Genomic DNA, 19,695 nt, shown 5'->3' with positions numbered 1-19,695 from the left:
ATGTAATATTGTTGTCTCTTATACTAACAATCTTCTAAGCCCTCTGAATATCCTGCATGGTATTTAGCTGTTAAATGAAATGCTCTGCTGCCGCTTCCCAAGGAAACCTCCGTAAAGTAGCTGGTGCTCTCTAGAAGTAAAATTCCCTGCCTACCTCCTCCAGAAAAGTTTGGTTTTACTGTAGGTGACTGAACTGAGAGGTTATGGTCCTCTCTAGCTGCTGGCATACCTGCATGTGGGCTGTCTCCCAGACAGGTTCAAATTATGTTCTTAAATTCGATTAATTGCCTTGTCCCCTGACCCAGCTCAGGCATAGAACAGGCAACGTGTTTGGCAGTGTGGTGATGTCAGGTAGCTGGGCATTGCTGTCAGCTTCGGACACCTCTACAAAGCATCCCTGTATCGGTGGGTTTACGGGCTGCCGAGAGGTGGGCGTGTGACGGGGATCAGCGTAGTAGCACAGAGCTACCAGCCAGCGTTAGCGATGGACAAACGTGACAATCTCCTCAGCTTCCTTCTTCCTCTAAAATAATTTGGGAATTCAATCCAATTCCTTGTGGACGGGTGCGAAAATCGTAAACAGCTGAATGCCTTCCCTGCACCTACTGATGGTTGGAGAAACTGGGGCTGGGCACTGGAGGGAGATCTGCCCTTCGCTGCAGGCTAAAATTGGGCAGCAAGTGTCAGGTGCAGATCTGCAAGGCTGAGCTGCCGCGTGCTGCAGTGGTGTCTTTTTTTTTCTTCAGTATTTGGAGACAGCCAAACTGCCCTTTTTCACCACGTACAACTTCTTGAGTATCACAAATACATCTTGGAGGAAAGCAGGAGCATGCAGGGCCTTTGGTTGTGGGGCTGCTGGTGCTCCAGGGAACAGAGTTTCTTGCCTTTTTTCTCCAGGTTTTATGATACCTCCAAGCAAGCAATAGGTGCCCTCTTCATCCACTTTGCCAATGTTTTTCTGTCGGATCTCACTGAAGAGGACCCTTGCTCTCTGTAAGTACGCAAGATGCTTGCATTCATGTCCTACATCTGTTAAAGGAAGAAACGAGCCTGTTGGAAAACGTCATGCACAGTGGGAGCTGATCCATTGGAAGTGCTACACGGGGATAAACTGCGCCGAGCTCATTTTCAAAGTCTGGGTTGTCTTCTGGTCTTTGCAGTCTGCTGGTCTGATGGAGATGAGGCAGTGCAACTGCTTTTCTGATTGCTAAAAGCACCTTGGTATCTATTGTAAAGAGACTCGATGGTCTTGGGTGTCTCTTCCAACCTGAATGGTTCTGTGATTCTAAGATGCTGTGAACAACGCGGTGGTGCCTCATGAAATTGCAGCGGTTAAATGTGGCATGTGTTTGCTCCCCAGACTTTGCAAGTGGCTCATCTCAGAGCAGTGTTGAGGATGCTTTCTTGGCTGTGTGGGTGAAAGCCTGTGTTCAATGTAAGCATGTAGAAGTGCCACCTTTACTTCAGAAAAGCCACTTTGCAGCTACAAATTTAGTTTCAGAATTAACTTCATCTGATTTTTAGAAACTCCTCTAGGCTTCAAAATGCTGCTGAAAGCCCTCTGGCCCAGCTCCTTTTTGTATATTAGTGCTGCACCTTGATATGTTTCTTTAAGCAGGCACAAGTTTGGCTGGGACTAAATATAACCTCTAAAATGATTCATTGTTGTTTTTTTAAACAGACAGTGTTTTAAAATAAACGCTTCATGCTTGTGCTGTGCCCTTTGGGGTTTTTTTTCTTAATGTTTGTTTTGCATTTCCCTGTGCTGCCTGACTTGTCATCTCCTGAACCAGGCAGCTCAAAACTCGAAAGCCCCGTGCCTGGGCTTTGAGGCTCATACGCTGCACGTCCTGCCCAGTATAAACCATCAGAGCCTCATGTTTGTGGCGGAGTACTCTGACTTCAGCAGCTGGAAACTGCAATAAGCTGCTTGTGAGCCTCTCGATGTAGAAGAACTTAATGTCATGTTGTCGAAGTGGATATCAAAAGCAGATTGTTGTTTTCAGTGTCTTTGTTCAGAGGCAGTATCAAGTTCTGGAAAAGGAAATGTTCGTTCCTGTAGCTCTGTGCTTGGTAATTTCTTCACGCTGTAGAAATCTGGCCTGATCTGACAGAAAATATTCCAATAATGGAAAACTGGCCAGAAAACATTCGTCTGAGTGACTCTTGTTTTGTCTTTTTTTTATTTCCCTCTGGAGTACATTAAATTACCAAGCCCTGGAATAGAGCTTGGGCCTTGCAATCCCCAAAAGGTCCCTACTGGTCTCCTGCCTCTGGCACTCTGTGCAGTGAGGCTTTTAAATACAGAAAGTTGCAGAGCAAACCCGTCGGGCCCAAATCTCCTGGTAGGTATGGGTTCAGCTTCTGGATCTCCAGTGGGGACCCTGAATCAGAGGCTTTTGGGGACCCCAGAATGCCTCCTGTTGAGCCAGGGCTGGTTGCCTCTCCCAAGACCTTCTGCCTCTCGGTCTGCATCTCTGCTCATAGGCGCCTCTTGCAGCTGCGCAGTAAAATGGACTTTTTGCCTCTTCTGCTGTGCAGTTTGCAGAGCAGCTGTGCTGTCCAAGAAGCTTCCCTTTTCTTGTATGAAATTCCAAAACTGTCTGGTACCGTTTCCCTGAAACTTGGTATTTCATCCTAATAAGAACAAAAGATGCTGTGAATGAAAAGCCTTCTTTTTTGGCGTAACCCTTAAGCAAGACTATCCCAGGAGGTATTTAATGCTGTACGGATAAATGAGCAATGCCAGAGAGTTGGTGGAGCCTGCTCCCTTCTCTGCTGAACAGACTTTTAAACTAAGAAATTGCTGGGAAGGCTAGAGGAAAATCTAGTAAAAGCGAAAGGAAGTGAGCTCAGACTAAGTGGGGATTTTTTTAAATGTTGGGGGGTTTTTATGGATCCCCGTATTGAAATAAAAGATTTTGAATAAGGCTTAAGAACACAACTGAAACTGGAATTTTCCTCTGCTCTTAGCTACCTTATTAATTTCATCCTTGATGCCACGCTGGGGATGCTGCTGATCTGGCTCGGTGTGAAGGTTGTCTCCTGGATCGTGCAGCGTAAGAAGTACACGTACCTGGTCTTCGGAGAGTATGGTAGGTGTCAACTGCTGGGCACGAAGGTGCCTTGTTTGCTCTCAATTATGAATGAGGAGAAGAAAATGGCAGAAACTGTGGTTTGGGGAGAAAACGTGAGCAGCCGGCTTCTGTTACCTTTTCTCCAAGGAGCTCACAGAGTGTGGTAGCGATCAGCGTGTTAAACACCGGGACATGGCTGGGTCGCAGGTAACCCTGCCTGCTGCCCTGCCAAGCACACCTCAGCGTAGCAGGCTGGTGATGAAAGGTTGAACATTCCTCTGGGCAGATAATATACCCCAGGACGTGCATATAATAAATTAAGGCGTTTGGGCGCTGTGGTGGTGATTTTTATGGGGCTCTTTTGGGTTTTTTTCCTAGCCTCTCGGTTAAGAACACAGAGTTGTTCTTGCATTTGCCTTGAACTGTAGTAGGCATCAGCAGGAGACAGCCTGGCACGCAGACTGAGTTCTCAAATGACTTGTGGGTTGCTTTGGGATTTTATGCCAGCTGATGTTAAAAAAAATTTTGAAAACCACAATGTTAAGGATGCCCTAGTCCAGCAACCACTTTGCTTCGATTCGTGTTGAGAGGAGGAAGAAAAACTGTTTCAGAAAAGCCTTTCTCAGCCAGCCCCACTAGAGGGTAGCACTTCTCTGCATAAAGAGCAGAGCAAGCTTCCAGGAGAGCAGTGCTTCTTTGTGGCTGCAGGAAAGGGAAAAATTAACCCTTTTGCCGATTTTTAAGTTAAATAAAGACTTAATTCAGTCATACCTTAGCAAATGCATCCTATTCATACCAATCAGTTGCTCACCTTTTAGACCTCACTCATTAAGTCTGTTCTGAAGGTAGTCTCATTCCTTTGTGTTTTTAGTAGCTGATCTATTAACTGAGCTGGTGAAACCTGGACCAAACTAGGATTAGCGTGGAGACCGCACCAACTGGTGAGCTCTTGTTCAGGCCCATGTTCAGCATGTGTAAATGGGTCATGGCACAGGATGAAGGGCATGGCTGCGTTTGTGAGACAGCAGAAGCAGCTACAGACTGGAAATGAGATGACAGTAGATGGGCTGAAATGATGGGATGTGGCAGGACCAGCTCTCGTCAAACCTGAGAGTGGCTTTGAAGTGGTCTACAGAGGAGATTCTGCATCCTGACAGTATGGATTTGGTGGGGTCTACCTTTTCTTCCCCTAACGGTTCTTTCTCAAAGAGCTGAGGAGCCAAGCGCAGAGTGCTAAAGTCATTCAGATGAGACAGCAGAGGAATCCCAGTATTCTTGGTCCAGGGACTGGCATTTTTCCATTTGAGCAGCAAGGACTTGAAGCCCAACCACGACCATCCCAGGGCACGGCATCAGCTTCATGCGCCACGTCTGCAGTTGAGCAGAAGCAAGGAAATGTTGAAGTATATTGACAGCTTGCTTTAACCTGGCAGAGCAGTAATGAAGTTCTGTTGAGCTGTAGCTGGCTCCTCATGAAGGCTGGCTTAGACTACAGAAACAGCTTGCTCCTCGGAGGAAATCTTGCTTTCATTAATTAAAAAAAAATCTGCTTTTGCTTGAATTTAGCTCTTAAATTGAGGATTAAACATCTTATCCACCCAGCACCGCTCTTGGTGCAGGTCTCTGGCCAGGGTCATCATGATGGAAAAGTTAAGTAGGAGTCAAGCGGGATGTCCAATGCAATCCTGCCGCGGGGCTAGGGGAGCAAAACACTGCTATCCTCATCTCGGGTGTTAAGTAACTTCCAAAACAGTTTGGAAGATGCTAGTAAATTTTGTACTGTTTGACACAGGCTCCAGAAATATGATTAATTTTCTAGTCTAATTGCTATACCAGACTTTATGTTGCTTTCCTCAGCTCTCTTGGGGAGCAAAAGTGTCTCTTGCAGTTCTGCAGAGGAGGAAGGGCAGAACACCAGCGAAGCACCAAATCCGTGCTGCAGACAGTGCCATTGCCCCAACCATCAGGAAGGGACAGTTGTGTCTTTGTCCAGCATAGGCAGTACTGATCTACCTGTATGGTCTTCAAGCAAAAGTCTGTTGCAACTGCTTCCTTTCTGGCCCTCCAGCTTTTGGTTGCATCCCTGCAACTGATGCAAACCACTGCAGTTATCCTCTCTTTTGGGCTCCGGCAGTCCCTTCTGCTCTACTGTCGATACGCCCATCTCCACGGCCCTGAGTTGTTCTCCATGTGTCACTGCAATAGCTGCATTAATACAAAAGCAAAGAAAAAGGAAGGAAAAGCACCTAAATCTACGCTGCTATTTTAAGCATCCAGCTGTCCAGAACTGTTTAGAAAAATAAATTACTTTCCTATTTCAAAAAAAAAAAGTAGGAGACACCCATTCTGAGATCAGCTTCTCTTGTGCCGGAGCTCTTAGCCAACGACTGCTGCAGCCAGGAATGACCTGCTTTTTAGCTAGCGGAGAGTCAAAGGCTCCTGTAGGCTTATGTTCCTCCATCGTTGTCCAGCAGATCTTGATTCCTCTTTGGACTGCATCTAAGCACAAGCAACTGCATTTTAAAAGGCTGCTGTCTCTTCTGCAGACACTTGGATCCTAAGATCAAAGATTGGAGAGGTTTATTCTTCATCTTGGTTCAAGTAGGCTTTGGAGCATGATGGTTGCCTTACACCTACTCAAAGCTGACAAACTCCACAAATGCTCTATGCACCATTGCTCTAGCAGGGTAGCAGCAGGGGACTTCTGCGGGGAGGAGAGCAGAGTTTAAGCTGCAAAGGACTTGGACGGTGGATAACCAAGGTCTTGGAAGTGCTGCTGGGTCTGCACAGACTGAGCAGAGGAGATGCTGGCTGGAGTCAGAGCGTGCGGCTGAAGCCTGGTTCAGCTTTGTGCCCTACCTCCAAACTTTTCCAGCCCTCTTCTCCTTCCCCTATTCCCATGGTGATAAGCAGCTCCGTAGAGGGAACTTCTGGATGGCTGTAATGTCCTGGCATTGTAGCTGTGTCTAATAACTCTAAACTGTTACTTCAGAAATACTGGAGTATTTCTTAGGTAAGCAAACCCTATGAATTTGCCTTAAGAGGTGGTTTCTGCAATGTGCCAGTAAAATGCTGAAGAGGAGCATTATGAAATGATGGGGAGAAAGAGGGTGTTCTTGCTTGAAAACGCCTCTCTGGATGCCCATTTGGATCCTGACTCGTGTATGACTGTGGCTGCCGTCACTGACGAGCCTAAGCTTGATGCTTTGTGCTCATTCACTGTCTGGAAATGGAAAGGCATGTTGCTTGGAGGCCTTTAAAGTCTGTTTGGTGGCCTGTTGAACTCTGCTGGTCAAGTTTAGTTGTAGGGGAATATGCTCTGCGTCAGCTGCTGAGTTTAACTGAGGACCTGTGTAGGCTGCTTTTGGCTCTGTTGTGATGTTGTACAAAATTTCCATAACAAATATTCCCACGTCCTGAAGAAGCCAAGGGAGCTGGCTGCTAATGCCTGAGGAAATACTGCTGGAAATAGCTCTAACCTGAGGGCCTGTCCTTGGCATGCTTGGCCTTTCCACCCCTAGGACCAGGGGGGGAGAGTAAGGAAGAGGACTGAGGATCATCCTGAAATGGCCGAGTGTGTGGTCAGATCTGTTGCTCTGAGCAGGGGTGCAAACCTTTGAACCTCCTGGGTTTGGATGGTAGCAGCGGTGTTTACCCCACTGCAAGAGCAGTATCTCCAGGGACAGAAGACCCAGGGCAGTGGGGACAGCTGTACACTCACTTTTAGTTCAGAGCATGCCAGAGAGGGTCTGGGATGTCCACTGGACCCATCTGGCTGCTCTGATGCATCAAGTCCCAATCTCTGAAAACCTATTTTTGTACCTGAAGTTAGCACTTCTCAGTAATTCAGATGCTTGACTGCTATTTCTTACCCTCCTCTGTACTTGACACTGATAATTGGATCCCTTGATTTTGGAGGTGCCGTTTGAGTATCTCAAGAGATTTTTATTGACTTTTTCTATCCCTACCATGTCACCCAGTACAACTTTCAGTGCTTTCAAATATTTGCTTTTCCTGAACTCTCCGCTTTGGCTGTGGTTCAGTTTTGTTTTTTTTTTTTTCTACCTGCTCAGTGCACACGCAGTCCCCAAAAGACCGTAAATAAAGCTGTCTGGCACTAACGTGTGGGCTGTGCTGACAGCTTGGTACATTAGGCAGTCTGGATTAGAACTAATCCTGTTGTGTGGTAACAGCTCAAATACCTCAAGCAGTGCTGCTTTTGCGAGCAGTTGGGCTCCCACGCACAAGCAGAATATGCGAGACGTGCGTTTGTGCGAGGTTGCTGCAGGCACCGGTGGTCCTAGGTCTGCACCAAGGGAGTTCTGCTGATCATGGGGAGCACCAGCAATGCTGCTGGAGGAGAACAGTCTAAATGCAGTGTGTGCATCATTTGGGATGAAGGGGGGTATTTTTTTATGTCAGGGTGGGAGATGGCTGTAAAAAGGTTTGAGCAAAGGGTGTTCATTAAGATAAAAGGAGAGGTTGGTGGTAGAGTCAGTGTGTAGAGCTGACATGTCCTGGGTTACCTTCCGACTAGGACTGGGGACAAGAAAGTGTTCAAAGGAAGCATGATATGTGGAATCTCCCACCGAGTGTGATACAGAGGCTGCAAAGTTCCTTTGGACCTGTTCCCCTCTTTTACAAGGAAAGGGAAGCTTTTGACACAGCAAAGAGGAGGACATCTGTTCGGCTTAAGCCTCCAGGGAGCAGTCTGGGTTTTGCTGGCTGGCAAGCTTGTGTGGCAGAAACAGTCTTGTAGGCGCTCACCTAGGTTTATGTAATGCAAACACTTCATGTAAGAAGAATCGTCTCCCACCCATGGAGCAGGGCACTTGTGGACAGCACTTGATCCATTAAAGATATAAAGTTGCATCTGAGGATGCCTCTGACCATCTTGCTGTAGGAAGCCAGCACCTAAATGAAGTGCGTGGTTAGCTGGTGGTTAGCTCAAGTTTTCCAGCCTTGTTTCTCAATTGTGGAAGGAGGAGATGATGTGACCAATCTGTCTTATGGGCTTGCTCAGGGACCGCAGCAAAGGCTTGCTCTTCCCTGATAAGATGCCAGTAGGTGGTGACTTGTATGTTACTGGTGTTAATTGAAGTTAGATGAATTAGTGATGAGTAGGCTTGGATGATGGCCACTCTGAGGTGTATCAATGGTCTTTATATGACTTCAAACCTACTGAGGTAAGGAGCAGCCAGGTGAGTTTCTTAGTGAAGAGGAAACAAGCCACTGTCTATAGCTGAAGTCATCATTGCAGCCCTGTGGGCCATGCTGCTGTTTCATTTTCATCTTTGTCCTGAGTTGTTCTGGTACTGAGCAGCCTCCTGTCCTTGGGAGACTAAGATGCAGTAAAAAAGTAACTGTGGAGACACGCTCTGATCTTCCTGTTAGGGGGTGGAAATGAAGTCCTGTCTAATTCTGTGCTCCAGGATGGCTTCCTGTACAGAAACTTCTCAACTCATAGTCTGAAAACAAAGCTCAGAATGGAAAAGGAGGAGGAGGAGGAAGTTGCAAAACAGTAGCAACTTTGAGCTGCTTAAGGTGATAGAGCAGATGGCCAAATCTGGCCTCTGCATAGCTCTGTGGGTGTCTTTCCATATGCTTCCACTGTCTATGCTGGACACGTAAGAAGTGCTGTTGTCCCTGTAACTGTGGAGGAGATTCATAGTGTCTTCTGTAGGTGATGCAGAAAGGACTAGCGCGAGAACGTTGAACATGTAAAGCTCCATGCTGGAATGGAGGCACCTTTGACAGGGTGGGAGGTGGTGGGTAGTAAGGGGTGCAGGTCTGTCCCGCTTGGTAGCGTGTGTTTGCTGTACTGCTTGTGTGTGCCCTGCACCCTGAGCCAGTGAAGCTGGCCGAACTGCAACAGACCTCTGGTCTTGGAGAAGTGGGGTTCCCTAGATGGGGTCTTACAGTTGCACAGTAAAAACTGTTCTCTAGCAAAGGGAGAAAAGGTTTTCCTTTTCCAAACATGGTCACTTCAAGAAAACTCAAGGGCAATTTAATGGCTTTTATGCCAACTGGAAGCGAAGGGAGAATTTTCTGGGTGAGGCGCTATTCTCCCTGGAGACATGGGTCATGCCTAGGGTGCGTTGAGAAGCAGGTTGTCTTTTCTAGTGTCTATCTTTCAGCCTGGTTAGGGCTGTCTAGTGCACAGTGCACAAAACGAAGAACCGTAGCCCACTGTTCATGATGATCAATGGTAGCGACCTCCAGTCCCCAAAACGGTGTGAGGGGACAGGTATTTGGGAGAGATCTCGAACTTGCTGCTGCTTTTTGGGCAAGCTGAGGTGAGAGGGAAGTGTTCCACAAGTGCCATCGTGACTGCAGCGCAGAAGAGCCGACTCGCAAAGGGTGCTGTGGCTGTTAGCCCTGTCTCCCCACGGGGGATGGAGCACAGCTGACAACACAGAGCGGAAGGGAAAGAGTTCAAATGCAGGAAGGACATGATGGGTATGTTTGTTTTCCTGTTTTGTTTGTACTTGGAGCTCTCATGGGTGATGGTAGCCTGGGGGTTTGTAGGAGAATTGGTCTGTCTTGGGGTATGGGGTAAAAAGCCCCACTGTACCTAACCTGTGCCAAAGACAACCAGGCACCCGAGTCTATCGGGAGAGGCTGTCCATGCTTCAGGAGGATCAAAGGCTCTCTGGCACTGGCCTTTAGCTGCCAGCTGCCTGTAACACTGCTCCCGTCTCCTCCGCAGACCACCCATTAAGCCGTTGCCTGCCAGGCAGCGGAGACGTGTGCTTTCTGAAATCCTCTGCGGGCTCGGCTGGTTGCACTCGCACGTAACCTTCCTGGCTCCCTCTTCCTTCCCTCCCTCTGCGTGGTTGCCTGCTGATCTGGCTCACTCTGCTTGCTGTCCTCCCAGCTCAGCAGCCTCTCTGCACCCCTGGCCTCCCAGTCCTTCCCTCTCCCCTCCTTTGCTTCCTTCTCGATGGTGGCTTGAGGAATCAAAAAAGCTGAGATGCAAGGTGATCACTCTGAGGTCTCTAGGAGACACTAGCTGGATGCCTCTGCTTCTTAGCTGTAGCTTTGCAACGAGGCAGATGCAGATGCTTTGGTGCGTTGCCAACAAACGGCAGAATAAGGACAAATACACACGCAAACCTGTTCTGCCCTTGCTAGGAAGCGGATCCCTGTAGAGTTGGGCTTGGTTGGGTACCAGCTCTTACTAAATCCTGGTATGCACTGCTGGTCTCTGTGGCTGGAGGATTGCGTAGTGGTTTGGATAAGTGTGCTTTTGCAGACTGCTGGTTTTGTCTTCCCCTGCCACGTCTCGACTGTGTTGTGCTGAGGATAAGTGGGGCAGAGCTCCCAGTCAGCCAGCACGTCGAGCATTGGCATCTCTCAGAGGGTTTGGTTCTCCTGCACAGATGAAATTCCAAATTCTGGCCCAGTTATGCTGGAAACAAGTGCTGCCAGAGGTTATCTTTATGTTCAAGTGGTAAGAGGAAATGCTGCAGCTTTCTTAAGGCAGATACTGTAGCCCGGTTTTGCAGACCGGAGATATTCTGATGAGCCTGGGAAGATGATAACCAGCTGGCAGGGTGCTTACACAGGGCTGAAGCAAGCACATGTAATAGATACGGTACCATTATCGTTGATAACAATACAAATATGCTTTTACTTATTACTTGGTAAGCACCCCATTGGAAACATTCATATTTAATTAGCATTGATTCTTTTTGAGTGAATTGCTCTAAAACCTGGGGCGATGGAGCCCCTGTCTCTTGCTCAGACAGTGAGTATCACATAATCAGCCGTTCACTTCATCAGCAAAAAAAAAAATTAATTCTGTTTAGGACTGAAAATTTATGCTTCTCATATTGAAAATGGTGACCAGAAATTTTCAGACTACTGCTGGCAATGGGATGGCTAAGACTTGGCAGGGAGCAAATTGTGGGTGAGGTCGTTAATGGTTGATTTTTTTTTTTTTTTAATTATTTTTTTAAGGAGGCGTGTACAGGATACTGACTGGTCCTGGCGTAGAGGAGGGTCAGTCCAGCAGTGTCTTGTCTTGGGGATTGCTGATGGGGTTAGCTTTAATTCAGAAGGGATTATCAGTCTGCCGTAGTGGTCAAAATGCTCTAGAATTTTCTGAGCTCACCTACGAGGCTCCTATCCGCTGGAAGGGTGGGAGAAACATCCAGGGGCCCATCTCTGTGGACATTTCTAGGTTTGCCGAGGTGAAGAGAAATTAAATCTCTGGTACCTTGACAAAAGGATACCAGAGAAGGGGCAAACAAAATGACCGATGTCCCAAAGCAACACATGCTTGTAAGGACCTGTTTGAGTAGGATGCTGAGATTTCTGAGCTTTCAAGCTTTCTCTGTGTAAAGGATTTTAATGGTCTGGGCTTTGAGGAGATGGGACACTTGCTGCCTTGCACAAGCAGGGCTTCCTCCCCTCAAATCCCTGTATCCATCCAGCTCAAAGTAGCTCAGCACCATGGGAAGGATAGTGGCAATGCCCATCAGTGTCTGGAGGAGAGGGAAAACGTGCATCTCCAAGGCTTCCCCCAAGTGGAGGAGAACATATTTGTTATCCAAACCAAGATTTGTAAAAGTTGATCCAGTCCCTTTAGAGTTACTGGGAATGGCTTTTCCATTAAGCACTGGTGATGCTACAGGGCTGTGGATCTAGAGAGACCGGGAGTGCCTGCAAGTGCTGGGGTTTCTGTATAAACAACGGGGAACTTTAGGTCTTCAGGCAGAGCTAGAGCTGTATCTCTCCCATTTTGCAGAAGCTACCTGCCTGCCTCGTAGGGCGCTTGTAGGACTTTTGCTCCAGCAAAGCCATTGATCTAGGAAGGACAGGCAATGGAGGAGATGCAAGGCAAGAAGGTTTTTGGTGGTGGTTTTCTCCTCTTGGTGGGTTTCAGAGGCAGGTTGGTGGAATGGAGAGCAGGACAGGAGGCAGATAAATACCCGTCGTGTTAGCATCTGCAAGGTAGGTAGGGCTTTTTGAGTTGTGTCTGAAATTTGCTATTTGCTCGCCCTTCAAGTGAACCAGAGTTCTGGTTAATTGCCATCTCCATTTCAGAATCAGCCCTAAAAAGAGTAGAAAAAGAGAATCACCATCTAGAACACAAGGCCAGTGGTGGTAGTAGTGCATGTCATGTCTTGGGAGGGACAGCTCTCTTGCTTATAGCCAGGTTTAATTCAAAAGTACAGCTGCAGTATGAAAGACAAATGGCTGCCCTGATAAAGGGGGTCCGCACAAATGGAAGCGGGGTGCATTTTTGCCTTTCTGTGCTTATTTCTCTACATCAGTTTGCAAAGATGCAAAATGAGGTGTGACTAGTAAGGAACGCAGAGTTTTCTTTGAAAGAGGTCAGGTTTGCTTTTTTTTTTTTTTTTTTTTAACTAGAAAGATTTGAGCTTAGATCTTGGTGAAGTTTTGATCTGCAATGGAGTAATGACTTGTAGACCCAGCAGGGACACCAAACCTTTCTACCTCGGGTATCTGCTCCTACAACTAGAGACAGAAAACCTCTCAACTATTTTTAATTTTGGTACTGAGTATTTGTCTTGCTCCAAAACTTGCAATATGGAGACACTTCCCCTGTCCCTCTAATCAGCTCAGGAATCAAGCATGAGGCAACTGTTCTGCAAGGCTGTCTCCTCCTGTCCTCTGTCTCAGATTTAATATGTTGTTTTCCCAGGTGACCCTCCACAAGCTGCTGCCTGGATTGGCCAGTGTATCCTCTACTTGCTGATAATGGTTTTTGAGAAGACTGTGATTAGCCTTGTGCTGCTTATTCCTGGTTGGACAAAGGTAAGTTCCTGAGCTGTATTTTTGTAGCCACAGTTGTTGTAGCTTGTTTCTTATCAGCTTTGCCTTATTAGTGGTCCCCATCATCATAGGTCTTTAATCTTTATGACTTGTTGACATCTGTCTGTAATCATTAGTTATTATGTTGAGGGAAACATGACTTTCATAACGGTTTGGCTTTTGGTACGTTCTGTTGCTACTCAATAGCTAGTGGAATAAGATGATGCTTTAATTTTCTTTTCTGTCCTTGGAAGGATAAAATGGGCTGGACTGGCAGCTAAGCTACTTCAGCTCTGCCAGAGGATTTCTACGTAATCTCATCACTTGAGTTCATGTTGGTGTTTCGTGATCCCATGCCTAAACTAGGGAGGACTCTTGGAGGTTAATTTGGAAAGAACTGTCTCAGTAGTACCCTGTCCTACCCGCTCCCAACTGCTTCTGTATGGTAGCTCATGCAGTGGTAATTGTGTTGATCATGATTTTCTCTTCTAAAAAGAATAAAAATAATCCTGTGGCAGTTGTGGCCACATACCTGGTGGCAGGTAGGTGTGATAAAAAAGAATTCTGAGTATTGATGGGTAACTTCAGTACTTGAGTGCATTTACACATACTGCCTAGTACCTTGCAGGCTGATGTGGCTTGACTGAGGAGTTACAGCAATCTGGGAGCATTTATCTGTTCCTCTTAAGGGCTTGTCTTTCTAACCCAGTAGTCTACAGTGCTGCCTTGGACACAAACATGTTGTTTAGCAGCACTCACCATCCAGAGATGCTGCTGGATTTCTCTCCATGATTATCACGTAAGGCTGGTGCCCTTATTTTGCAGCTAGGCTTCAAAGAACCAGGGAAAGTCCCACCAGTTGTCAGGGGTAGTTAAACTGAAAGACTAGCAGTACTTATTTCTCGATCTGTACAAAATCCTGTGTTTGGCAGCTGGGCTAAAGGAATAGCCCACATAATCTTTCGAAGATTAGGCTGGGCTAAAGCAAAGACTGCAGAGACCTAGCTAGGAGACTGCTGGTGTAAGAAAGCAACCAGTTTGCAGCAAAGATCTCACAACAGAGCTGTTCAAATAATGCTTTTAAATGTTTTCTCCTCTGCAGCTTCAGCAGATCCTCCTGGGTTACATCCCAAACCCCCAGCTGGAGCTCGTCCTGGTCATGCTTGTTGTGCCTTTCATAGTCAATGTAAGTGATGCCTCTGCAAGCACTGGGTGGGGTGGTTTGGAAATCATGGTCCCCCCTCAATGGGAAGCATGTGCAGTAACTGGCTTGGGGCAGCCTTGAGTAATTGAAGTGGCTGGGACGGGGTGGAGGAGAGTGGAAACAAATATCTTTGTTGTCATGAATACACAAATATGTCACTACTGCCCTGCAATGGTCTCTGTTCTGAATTCCCACTCCCTTGTCCAAGCTGCTGGGTGGCTGACTCTTTGAAGAAAGCTGGAGTTCATTAGCCGAGGGCTGCATCTCAGCAGCAAGCAACAGGCATGGGAATGCCCCAAAGCCCTTGAAGTTGCTGTAAGATGGCTTGACAGTGGTGACTTTTCGCAGCCTGCCAATCGAGCCATTTGGCTAGGCTTCATATTGCGCTACAGCAAGGCAAGATATTCAGGTTACCCAGAACTACTGATCTTTGCAAAACTCAGAATCACAGAATGGTAGGGGTTGGAAGGGACCTCTGTGGGTCATCTAGTCCAACCCTCCTGCCGAAGCAGGGTCACCTACAGTAGGCTGCATAGGACCTTTTCCAGGTGGGTCTTGAATAACTCCAGAGAAGGAGACTCCACAACCTCCCTGGGCAGCCTGTTCCACTGCTCCATCACCCTCAGAGTGAAGAAGTTCTTCCTCATGTTCAGATGGAACTTCCTCTGCTTCCGTTAGTGCCCATTGCCCCTTGTCCTGTCACTGGGCACCACTGAAAAGAGCTTGGCCCCATCCTCCTGACATCCACCCTTCAGATATTTATAAACATTTATTAGGTCCCCTCGCAGGCTTCTCTTCTTCAGGCTAAACAAGCCCAGCTCACTCAGCCTTTCCTCGTAGGAGAGATGCTCCAGCCCCTTCATCATCCTCGCAGCCCTCCTCTGGACTCTCTCCAGTAGCTCCTCGTCTTTCTTGGACTGTGGAGCCCAGAACTGGACACAGTACTCCAGATGGGGCCTGTGTAGAGGGGAAGGAGAACCTCCCTCGACCTTCTGGCCACACTCCTCCTAATGCACACCAGGATGCCACTGGCCTTCTTGGCAGCCAGGGCACACTGCTGGCTCATGGTAAACCTGTCGTCCACCAGCACGCCCAGGTCTCTCTCCCCAGAGCTGCTCTCCACAGGTCCACCCGAAGCCTGTACTGGTGCATGGGGTTGTTCCTCCCCAGGTGCAGGACCCTGCACTTGCCCTTGTTGAACCTCATCAGGTTCCTCTCTGCCCAACCTTCCAGCCCAACTTTCCAACTAGTTTGGTAAAACCTCTTGAAAGCTTAGCTTTTTCCTGGTTACCCTGATTCAGGGTAATCCTTTACCTACTGCTTAGTCCCTGCTAAGATGGGAAGTGAGAACAAATCGTTAATATTCAGATCCCCCCTAGACGAGGAGTGAGTTGAACTCTCTTCATTTTGTACCATGAGCATTGCAATGCATCCAGCGTTGGCAAAGTGAGGTTTATTTGTCTCTGCTGCCAGCCTCTCTCCCCACCCTAGGCTCCATTTCCTTATTTGAAAGCAAACTCTGGTTCTCAAAGAACTGACCAGGGACTGGTGCAGACAGAGCAGGCGAACCTGGGGTGGAGCTTGGTTCAATGGTTATTTCCTGGTGGAAACTTGGCCTGTTGGGGGGGGGGGGGGGGGGGGTCCTTTTTTTTTTTTTTTTTTTTTCTTGCTTCACTGGGTCTTCAACATCTATGGAATCTATAGGATTTATGTGAGAAGAGATCTCAGGAATTTGACACATCCAGCCTCCATGAACACACTTGGTGCAGGGTTAATTCAGATAAATTAGGTTGACCAAGGCTGAACATCTGGGGTAACCAAAAGGAGAAGAAATAGGTGTGATTGAATGACTTTGTATTTTGGTCTCTGCAATCTATTCATGCAACTTCTTTCTCCCTAAGGCCATTATGTTCTGGGTTGTGGACAGCTTGATCATGAGGAAATATAAGCAGAAGGACACCCTGGACATCAATGGATCCATAGAAACTCCTCGGGCTAGGAGGACTGAGGAATCTCAGGTAAGACCAAGGTTGTCCTGTGTTTAAGACCAGACTGCGAGCTTATGGCATGGTCTGTGTTCTTCACCACAACCATGCAACATAACGTCACGTTGCCTAGACCTAGGGGGATGCTTCATGCATGTGATCGATGACCCTGCGAAGTCAAATTGAATTTCCATGCGTGTAGCTGAAGTCAACAGAGGGATGTTTTCCAGGATGATCTGGCCCTGTCTAACAAAAAGCAATATTACAGCCTACAAAGTGTTGCTGAAATTTTGCACTAAATGATGACAGCATCTTGTGAGGGATGACCTAGCTTTTGCACTAACCTGTGTGGGCTTGTTGGAGGCAGGCTGAAGCTCGTGGGTACCTCTGCACCTTCTCTTCCAAACTTCTCATTTTTAGTTGTAATTAATCTTGGCTTGGAAGAGTTTGCTTTCCTTACTGTAACTGGTAGCATCCCTTTTTAGAGGACAAGGCCTAGCTGGGGATCCTATTTTTGTCAGCGGTTGGTATTTTTTTCAGCCAGATGATGGTCCCATAGCTGTAGGAAGCTGTATTCTGTGTAGTCTGAGCTTGACACTTAAAAGTTATGGGGGGGAAGGAAGTGCTCCAGTTGCAGCAGACTTTGTTCATGTTAATGACGCATGGTTTGCTGGGCAGGTGGTGTCTGTACAGCTCATCAGCTTTTGGGCAGACACCAAAACCTGAGTCGCTGGGTTGAATTCCCTTCCCCTGGCACCCAGACCTGGTTTCAAAGTGCTCTGTGTATGACTGCTGATATCTTGCATTCACTAGTGAGACTTGTTGAGATATGAGAGCTTCTGGCAGTCACAGGCTGGCTCCTGGAGTAGCTTCTGCTGAGGAATTTAGGATGAACAGAAATAGCACTTGCTCTCTGAGAGCTCTTTTATGAAGAGTAACTCGGCTCTTGTGCTGATGGGTTGGATGGGCGATTACTGGTGACATTGCAGCACACGTGGAGGTAACAGTGTTTAACGGTGTGCTTGGCATTCTGCACAGCAGCCATGGCTTCTGTGGCTCAAGGGTGCGGCAGGGAAGTGTCTGTTGCTCGTGAGGTTGTGGTGTTGGAGGAATCTTCCCTCTGGCAGGAAGACCAGGCAGATGTGAGCAGCTGTTGAGACAAGTGAGTCACTCCTCCTGGCCCTGCCACCACATTAACAGTTGTAGCTTGGTGAGGTCACTAGAAACATGCAGTGTGCCCCAGGGAGTTTCCAGAGTGGTGTGGGTGGTGAGGGCATCCTCAAGAAATCTTTTACTGTTTTGGAGAGAAGAGGGAAGAGAAGGCCTGAGCTGGGCAGTGCCAATATGTCTTGGTGGTTGTTCACTGAAGCTAAGAACTCATACCTAGGATGTGAAGGTGGATTAACTCTGGGCATGAATGTCTCCCTGGTTATGGCACAGTCACATTTTCTTAGTGGTGACTGATGTTCAAGGCTGTTACTTCCTTGGAAGAGCTAGGCTGAAGGGCTGCTTCAAATGTAAATGTGGTGGTGAAGATCTGCCTTACTGACTGGATATGCTGGTGTGTTCCTAAAGGCTTAGCATCAGTTAAAATTACACCAGCTTAAACAGGGGTAAAGACATGGCTTCCCTAGTTGAGATGGCAGCCTCCTTTCCAGCCTTTCAAACCTAAGCTTGGAGAATCTAGTCTTATAGATGGCTTGCTGCTGTTAATACACAGATGGTGTCGCAGCTAATGGTTTTCCATGAAATTGGAGCTAGTCCTCTGCCTTGCTCCACTGAAGGCAGGCTGAGTGTTTTCTGGCCTCTAGCTTGGTTTTGGATAATCTGAAGGGAAGCTATCTGTTAACCTCCAGAAGCTAGGAAAGGTTCTTCTGCTAGCTCAACTAGACAGGTTGTTTCAAGTGTTGGAAACTGGACTTCCACAGTCTGACTCTTGTTGTCAAAGGCTTCTTCCATCTTCCAAGTACTTGACTCTCTCAGACGGACTTTTGCTGAGGCCTGCAGTGTGCAGGTCACCTGTCTATCCTGAAACCCTCTGATCCATCCCTGCCGTGGAGCTACCAAGGTTTAAACCTGGAACAGCCTGTGGGGCTGCCTCCTTTCCACTCAGACATGTTCCTGTGCTTCTGGCCCAACAAATTGTCTGGGCAGAGAGCAAGGTAGTGAAGAAATACAGAAGTGGGGGAACTGCTTTTCCAATTCTGCTTCTTGGCGCTGGGCCTCAAGGTATAGCCATAGGCTTCTGCTTCATGGGTCAGCTTTTCAGGCTGTAAGTTAAAGATCACATTGGCTGACTGGGCCCTGCAGCTGGATTGGCTGGAATTTAGGCTCAAAAACAGAAAATGAGGGTTTGCTGGACTCGTTGCTGCTAATAACCTGGTCAGGTGGGGAAATTTCTTCCCTCCCTACTGCCCAATGGAAGAGGAAGGAGGGGGCTGAGAAGTGCTGTACAGGGCGGAGCTGGCTGAGGCTAATGTGTCCCGCGGTTTATCACGGTTCATCAGGGCTGTCTAGCAGCAGGCGCCAACAGCTCCCCATCGTGCTGCCTTCTTGAATTTCAACCCCTCTGCCTATCTTGCGAATAGAGAGTGTCATTACTTTTACCTGAACTAGCAGTTTGTCTTTGGAAAAGGAGGGGGAGAGAGAAAGGAGAATGGAAGGAAGGGGCTGAAGTTAACCTGTTAAAAACACATGCTGAGTGTTTTCTGTAGGGATAGCAGGAAAACTCAGCGTTGTCCTTGGCTAGGTAGACTAGGTAGACCAGCTGGGTAGGAAGAAGAAACCCAGCAACCAGCAATCCTGCCTCTGGTGTCACTTACTGACTGTGTGGCTGCAGTGTAGACCAAAGAACTGGCAGCCTCTTGGGGGTTTTCAGGCTCTTCATGTGAGCCACAGGTGTAACGATGGGCGCTTGCTTAGAATGGAGCAAATACTGAACTTCTTTATACACTGAAACCCTGAAAGGGACAAACTTGCTCTTACGGCTGGAAGAATTTCACGATTCCTTCCAAGGCAGTTGTAGAGCTTTCTGTTGTTTGAGACTTGTGTCCTGCCTTGGTAGATCTTCATGCAGTCTCCTTTTGCACTGTCATGGGTTGGAGAGATCCCTTGAGTGCCAGTCTGAATCCAGTGCTCTTCAGGCTGGGGACATATGTTCATCTGCATGGCCTTTATTTCTGCTTTGTGTGCGCCCTGCCCTTGACCCGAGTCTCTTTTCCCTTGCCCTTGCAAGTGCCAATAAACCTTAGATATTATCAGTGATTTCTTTGTTTCCTCCACTCAGGAAAACAAGTCAGTTTTAATAATGTTTTATTTGATCTTTTTTGAACTTGTTTTGTTATTTCCCCAAGGGAGGTGAGTGAGTTTCTGCTCCTTTTCTGAAGGCTTACATTTTCAGAGACGAGCCTTAAAGCAAAATTCGGTCTAATAACAGTGGTACTTGTGAGAACCATTAGGGTGTAACTAGAGGCTAGTTGAAGGTTGGGAGGAAAGCTAATATACTACATGGGGACCTGCCTTTGGTCAGCATGGAGTTCAGCACTTATGCCCCCCCCAATTCCCTTCATAGGAGCTGTGACTTTTGGCAAATCCCTAGACTGCAGATGCTGATGAATGCCAATACCTATGCTTCTTGCTTTGAAGT

At 47.5% G+C, this 19,695-nt stretch overlaps 1 protein-coding gene across 1 annotated transcript in view; it reads left to right on the top strand.

The window, feature by feature from the left end:
* LOC104336822 (store-operated calcium entry regulator STIMATE) overlaps positions 1-19,695 on the top strand; it is a 37,967-nt gene that overhangs the window by 14,640 nt on the left and 3,632 nt on the right. Inside the window, 5 exon segments of the mRNA XM_075428533.1 lie at positions 898-993; positions 2,974-3,095; positions 12,751-12,863; positions 13,963-14,046; positions 15,966-16,082. Coding sequence (XP_075284648.1) covers positions 898-993; positions 2,974-3,095; positions 12,751-12,863; positions 13,963-14,046; positions 15,966-16,082 — 532 coding nt within the window.

This window comes from Opisthocomus hoazin, chromosome 8, assembly GCF_030867145.1.
Source record: "Opisthocomus hoazin isolate bOpiHoa1 chromosome 8, bOpiHoa1.hap1, whole genome shotgun sequence".
In the NCBI taxonomy this organism is placed as follows: Eukaryota; Metazoa; Chordata; class Aves; order Opisthocomiformes; family Opisthocomidae; genus Opisthocomus; species Opisthocomus hoazin.
Note: the sequence above shows the minus strand (reverse complement) of the source record. Positions and strands in the feature narration are given on the sequence as shown.